Below are 7,471 nucleotides of genomic sequence, written 5' to 3'. Positions count from 1 at the left end.
TCAACCCAGCTTTACAGAAAACGCATGGCTCGTCTGCAAGATTATATAAAGAAAAAAGGTGTTGAAAAACTGATCTGTATCCACGTGCTGTTTTTTTTTTTTTTTTAACAAAACTTGCTGTTTCAGTCCAGCTCTCTTTTTCATTAACAGATCTTCCTCCACACCAATCACGAGAACGAGCAATATATTTTCCCAGCTCGCTGGATCGATTTCGAGAGTGAGTCCACACCGCTAAAGTCGCTATCGATCACCTGCCCGATTGATCGATCGCCACTGCTCTGCTTATTTATACTGGCGCGAATCCCGTCACTCATTATTAAGTATTCAGCTGGCCCGCTGCCGGTCTCCTTGCGCTGCACACACCGGTGTCGTCTTCGCTTCGCGTGCGTTCTCTGATGGCGACGCCGCGCTCTGCGCCAGCTAGCTGTCTGCTCCTCCTGCTCCTCCTCGCCGTCGGCTCCCTCGCCGTGTCGCGGGGCGATGACTGCTGCGGGTACAACGTCGTGTCGGTGGCCGGGTCGGGGAGCGCGCTGTCGGCGCGGCTGGAGCTCGCCGGCGAGACGCCGGCGCTCGCGGAGCTCGGGCCAGACGTGCAGAGGCTCTCCCTCACTGCAAGGCAAGTATGATATGATCGCACCATTGACTAGGGTACGATGAGCTTTAGCCTCGTGATCACTTGAGATCATTCAGTGTAGTGTGTAGAGTACTGTAGGGGGTACAGAGCTAGAGTATTTGGGAGGGGGTGGAGTTAGTATTGCTTCAGGAAAAGATCCCAATTGTTTGTGATTTTTCTTCATTTCCATGTAAGATTAGAGCTGATTTAAGAAATGATTGGGACTATTCACTCCATTCCGTTTTAATCGACACGAGCTAGCTAGCTATTCAATGGAACACCACCCCAAGCTAGTGTCGATTTAATCGGAACAGAGGGGTACCTACCAGATAGTAAGTGCTACAAAAGACAGACGTGCAAAAATGCTGAAGTGTTCGAACGATCAAACGATCACACTGGAACTCGAACCCCACAAGCCAGAAAAATGCTGGAATTTTGGGTGGGAGTGGAATTAGTATTGCTTCAGAAAAAAATCCCAGTTGTTTGTGATTTGTTCATGTTTCGTAAAGAGTAATGATTAGGAAAACTTAGCGGACAGTAAGTGCTACAGGAGATTGCTGGAGCTAAGGATGTCAATTTTACCCACGGGTACGGGTATGCTGGAGTTAAGGATGGCAATTTTACCCACGGGTACGGGTATCCATGGACACCGTACCCACATGGGTACTTTTTAATGCCCTTAGGTAGTACTCATATCCTGCCCGCTAAGTCATGGGTAGGGCACGGGTATGGCCTTGTACTCGCGGGTATACCCATACCCTGCCCGTTTATTTTCAATTTCTTATGTGACACGTCAAATTTTGTTGACTTATGAGTTAAAATATGAGAATGTGCTTTTTATATTTTGTTAATTTTTATGTACTCAACTACCTGTTATTGAGTTGAGATAATTTATTTTTTTAATCAAATTTGTTGTCAAGAAATGTAAAATTGTGAGTGGCTTGTATACAATTTGACCTACCCACCAGGTATAGGCATGGGTAAAGTTTTATACCCATAGATATGGATATAGGTAGAAGTTTATATCCATTACCTATCCATACCATACCGATTGCCATCCTTTGCTGGAGTACAGGGCAAAAAGAGTACTTAACCGACACCCAGAAAGAGTGAAGTGTTCTGACGATCAAACGATCACAGAATCTCCCGCTCCGGAGGCGAGCGCCTTATCCATTAGGCCATGCGACCACTTCATTGATAAATTCGTAATCTCGATTTATATTACTTTGCTCACCGTTTGCGTTTGTCATGCCGTTGGCAGCCTGGAGACGGACACCAGGCTGCGCGTTCGCATCACCGACGCCGACCACCCACGATGGGAGGTGCCACAGGACATCATCCCGCGCCCCGCACCGGAGGAAGTCTACCTCAACATGCCGCTCCCGGGCAACGGCGACTCCTCCTCGCCGCCGCGCACCCGCGTCCTGTCCACCGCGGGCTCCGACCTCGTCTTCACCATCCACGCCTCCCCGTTCCGCTTCACCGTCTCCCACCGCTCCACCGGCGACGTCCTCTTCGACACCTCCCCGAACCTCGTCTTCAAGGACCGGTACCTGGAGCTGACGTCGGCGCTGCCGGCGGACCGGGCGTCGCTGTACGGGCTGGGCGAGCAGACGAAGCGCACCTTCCGGCTGCGGCACAACGACACCTTCACGCTCTGGACCGCCGACATCGTGGCCTCCAACGTGGACGTCAACCTCTACGGTTCGCACCCGTTCTACATGGACGTGCGGCCGCCGGGAACCGCGCACGGCGTGCTCCTCCTCAACAGCAACGGGATGGACCTCCTGTACGGCGGGTCATACGTCACCTACAAGGTCATCGGCGGCGTCCTCGACTTCTACTTCTTCGCCGGGCCATCCCCGCTCGCCGTCGTCGACCAGACACCCAGCTCGTCGGCCGCCCTGCGCCCATGCCGTACTGGTCATTTGGTACGAACCTGACATTGCATTCTTCTTCTTGCCACTCTACGGCGATTTACACAAAAATAACCCTTTGGGTATGAATTGCACGAAATGACTCTCCTGCCAAACTATTTTACGCTTCTAATCCTTTTGTGTGGCGCCCTTCACAAGAGCGTCACACCCTTTTATGTGGCTCCCTTTACAAGTGCACAAGTGCGCCACACATTCTGTCATACATGACGGCTCGAGCCTCAGCCGACAATGTGTGACGACGCCGCACTCACGGCTGCCACATAGACAGGTGCGACGCTCTTCGCAAATGCGCCACACAAAAGAGTTAGAGACGTGAAATAGTTTGGCCGGAGGGTCATTTCGTGCTGTTTTTCCCATAAAGGGTTATTTTTGTGGAAATCGCCCCACTCTGCACACTAGTGTGTTTCTTGAACGCGCGTGCCATGGCGTGGCGCTGCAGGGTTTCACCAGTGCAGGTACGGGTACCTGAACGTGGATGACCTCAAGGGCGTGGTGGCCGGCTACGCCAAGGCCAAGATCCCGCTGGAGGTGATGTGGACGGACATCGACTACATGAACAAGTTCCAGGACTTCACCCTCAATCCGGCCAACTTCAGCTTCGCCGAGCTCCGTCCGTTCGTCGACCGGCTCCACCAAAACGGCCAGAAATACGTCCTTATCCTAGACCCAGGTACACAACGGCAAGAGTCGGTCAAATGTACAAAGAATGGTAAAACAAAGTGGTGGCTGATCGATCTGGTGATGTGCAGGGATCAGCATCGACCCGACCTACGGAACGTTCGTCCGTGGGATGAAGCAGGACATCTTCCTGAAGCGGAACGGCACAAACTTCCTCGGCAACGTGTGGCCGGGCGACGTCTACTTCCCGGACTTCATGAACCCGCGCGCCGACGAATTCTGGGCTAACGAGATCTCCCTGTTCCGGCGCACCATCCCCGTCGACGGGCTGTGGATCGACATGAACGAGATCACCACCTTCTTCAACCCGGAGCCGATGAACGCGCTCGACGACCCGCCGTACCGGATCAATAACAGCGGCGTGCACCGCCCCATCAATAGCAAGACGACGCCGGCCTCCGCCATGCACTACGGCGGCGTGTCCGAGTACGACGCGCACAACCTCTTCGGCCTGCTCGAGTCCCGCGCCACGAACCACGCGCTGCTCCGGGACACCGGCCGCCGCCCATTCGTGCTCAGCAGGTCAACCTTCGTCGGCTCCGGCCGGTACACCGCACACTGGACGGGCGATAATGCCGCGAAGTGGGACGACCTTCGATACTCCATCAATACCATGCTCAGCTTCGGCCTCTTCGGTGTGCCCATGATCGGCGCAGACATCTGTGGCTTCGGTGGGGTCACCACCGAGGAGCTATGCGGGCGGTGGATCCAGCTCGGCGCGTTCTACCCGTTCGCCAGGGACCACTCGGCGATCGACACCGTCCGGCGTGAGCCGTACCTGTGGGCGTCGGTGGCGGCGTCGGCGAGGAAGTCGCTCGGCCTCCGGTACCGGCTGCTCCCGTACATGTACACGCTCATGCACGAGGCGCACACCACGGGGGCGCCCATCGCGCGGCCGCTCTTCTTCTCCTACCCGGAGGACGTCGCCACGTACGGCGTGGACAGGCAGTTCCTGCTCGGCCGCGGCGTGCTCGTGTCGCCGGTGCTCGAGCAGGGCGCCACCACCGTCGACGCCTACTTCCCCGCCGGCCGGTGGTTCTGCATCTACAACCACTCGCTCGCCGTCGACACGCGCTCCGGCGAGCGCGTGACGCTCCCTGCGCTGCCGGACTCGCCGTACGTGCACGTTGCCGGCGGCAGCATCCTCCCGCTGCAGCAGAGCGCGATGACGACGGCCCAGGCTCGCCGGACGCCGTTCCACCTCCTGGTCGCGCTCGCGGAGGACGGCACGGCCGCCGGGGACCTGTTCCTGGACGACGGCGAGTCGCCGGAGATGGGCGGGGCGAGAAGCGAGTTCAGCCTGGTGAAGTTCAGCTGCGCGACGTGGAGCGACGGCAAGATCAGGTTGAGGTCGCAGGTGGTGCACAACTCGTACGCGCCGAGCCGGACCCTGGTGATCAGCAAGGTGGTGATCATGGGGCTCCAGTCAACAGAGCCGGCCAGAAACTTCGCCGTCTATGTCAACGGCGCGGCGGTGCAGTTCAATAGGGCAGTCAGCACCAGTTACAGGAGCAGAGGAGGGCTCGGCGCCGCCCACGTCGGCGGGCTGTCTCTCGTCGTCGGAGAGGAATTTGAGCTGAAGGTCGCCATGTCCTATTAAGCTTTAGACAGTTTGAGCATTGGTGTATAAGATTGGATTGAATAAAGACGAGAAATTGAGGCCCAAATATATGGCACGATCAAGGCATCAAAAAAAAAATCGAAGTTTATCAAGGCATCAATTAGTTGATCGTTCTAGCAATTTAGTTCATTAACTGTCATATGTGAAGCAATTCTTGTACTATCACAAATGTTCAGTGTGCACAGAAGGTAAACATTTTTCACCTTGAGATGAGTCAGACGCTGCTGTCATTCTTGAAAAATGAAAATTCATCATGAGCACTCATTTGATGGTGCAAAAAGCTTTTTATTCCTTTGTGTAAAATTTTAGATAATAGCAATCCACTTGTATAAGATCGATAATATGGGGAATATTATTTGCCGCTTGAAAGGTTTCAATTTGGCCACTATATAAACCACTAGGATTATCTACGTCAATACCTGACACCTAGCTCTTCAGCTATGCAGCTACTGCACCGTCCTCATCAGAATAAAATATATAGTTTCCTCATTGCGGCTACTACATCTAGTCCAGATCAGATGCAGGCCGCTCATGAGGAAGCTGCATGCTGGATATATCCTCCCGGGGAAGATGATCCAGCTGAGAACCTTCTCCCTCGGCGTGGACTGCGCCCCCGGACGTGGAATCATTTTTTAGCAATGGCAACTGGCAAGGTGCACTTCCTGTTCTTCCGGAAGACGAGGTAGAGACCATCCATAGAACTCCGCGATTGCCTCGATCATATCATCCGTTAGGGGTAGCTCATACATCTTGTGGTAAGCTTCCAGGGCCGCCACCGACGGCGCCTCATCTCCCGTGATCAGACCAAGCTTGCGCATGAGGTTCCAAGGTCTGAATCAGGCGCTGATGATCATGCTGCCTAAGCGCCCGGATGCGGCGGCGCTGGGTGACTACCGGCCGATTAGTCTTATACACGTCTTCGCCAAGCTGGTGGCTAAGACTCTGGCTACTCTGCTGGCCCCCCGGATGGAGGCGCTGGTGGATCGCAACCAATGCGCTTTCATTCGCAGGCGTTGCATCCACGACAACTTTATGTTGGTCCAGCAGACTGCTAGATTCCTCCACCGGGAGAAGGAGCCGCGGGTGATGCTCAAGCTGGACATAGCGCGCGCTTTCGACTCTGTATCTTGGGGGTTCCTCATGGAGGTCCTCCGCAAGGTTGGGTTTGGGCCGAGGTTCCGCGAGCTGGTGTCCATCCTGCTATCCACGGCGAGTACCAGGGTGTTGCTCGACGGCGAGCCAGGCCCCCCCATCTGGCATCGGAGGGGCCTGAGACAGGGGGACCCCTTGTCGCCATCGTTGTTCGTCTTGATGATGAACTCGCTTAATGTGCTACGGCCAAGGCCACTGAGTTGGGTATCCTGAGACGCTTGGCGCGCCGGGACTTGGTGACATCGGTGTCCCTCTATGCAGATGATGTGGTGATCTTCTGCCATCCGGATGAGACAGAGCTGCGTGCTGTCCGCGGCATTGTGGGGCTCTTCGGGCAGGCATCGGGGCTGCACACCAACTTTGCCAAATGCTCGGTCTCTCCCATCGCGTGCTCGGATGAGGAGGCTAACGGCGCTGCGGGGCTCATGGAGTGCCAGCTAGCGCCGTTCCCAGTGAAGTACCTTGGCATCCCGCTTTCCATCAGGAGGTTGTCGGCTGCGTCCTTCCAGCCTCTGGTGGACAAGATAGCTGACAAACTCCCCACCTGGCGGGCATCCATGATGCCGAGGGCGGGGCGATTGGCGCTGATCCGAGCGGTGCTCGCAACGATTCCGTTGCACCAGCTGATGGTACTAAGCCTCGATAAGAAGACGCTGAAGCAAGTCAATAAGGTCTTGCGTGGGCTCCTGTGGGCCGGCAGGGCAGATGCCAACGGTGGACACTGCCATGTCAACTGGTCCAGGGTGTGTCGGCCGCTGCGGCTTGGGGGCCTGGGGATCCCCGACCTTGCGCGCATTGCAATCAGCCTGAAGGTGCGCTGGATTTGGAGGATGCATACTGATCCCATGCGACCTTGGCGCGGGCTCGATTTGCAATTTTCTAAGGTGGAACGGGATGTCTTTGCGGCCTACACTTCGATGGTGGTCGGTAATGGAGAGTCTGCCCTCTTCTGAGAAGATAGGTGGCTGGATGGCATGTCCATCAAGGAGATGGCGCCTGAGGTGTACGCGCTGGTACCTAAACGCCGCAGAAAGGCGCGTACGGTACGCGAAGCTCTGGTTGGACGCGCTTGGATCCCTAACATAGTCGGCGCGCCGAGCGCCCTTGCACTTTGGCAGTACGTGCAGATGTGGGGCAGGCTCAGAGACATACCGCTGTCAACGGACCAGGACAAGCTGATTTGGCGCTGGACGACGGATGCCCAATACACGGCTCGATCATGCTATGACACACTCTTCCAGGGGGCTATCATCTCAGGATCTTGGAGACTGAATTGGAAGTCCCGGCGCCGCCGAGGGTGAAGTTCTTTATTTGGCTGGCATGCCTTGATAGGTGTTGGACGGGTGAGAGGCTGGCACGGCGAGGTCTACCACACGCGCCTAGGTGTCCGCTTTGCGATCAGTCTGGGGAGACCATGACGCACTTACTCACTGGGTGCTCTTTCTCCAGGACGGTCTGGTTTGAGGTCCT

At 55.7% G+C, this 7,471-nt stretch overlaps 1 protein-coding gene across 1 annotated transcript; it reads left to right on the top strand.

Annotated features, from left to right (window-relative positions):
* The first annotated feature begins 313 nt into the window (after positions 1-313).
* On the top strand, positions 314-5,113 carry LOC127312107 (probable alpha-glucosidase Os06g0675700). The gene is given in 5 exon segments (XM_051342568.2): positions 314-616; positions 1,875-2,494; positions 2,497-2,544; positions 2,990-3,220; positions 3,300-5,113. Coding segments are annotated over 5 exon segments (2,649 nt in total). The 5' UTR covers positions 314-395; the 3' UTR covers positions 4,829-5,113.
* The last annotated feature ends 2,358 nt before the right edge of the window (positions 5,114-7,471 follow it).

This window comes from Lolium perenne, chromosome 7, assembly GCF_019359855.2.
Source record: "Lolium perenne isolate Kyuss_39 chromosome 7, Kyuss_2.0, whole genome shotgun sequence".
Classification (NCBI taxonomy): Eukaryota; Viridiplantae; Streptophyta; class Magnoliopsida; order Poales; family Poaceae; genus Lolium; species Lolium perenne.
Note: the sequence above shows the minus strand (reverse complement) of the source record. Positions and strands in the feature narration are given on the sequence as shown.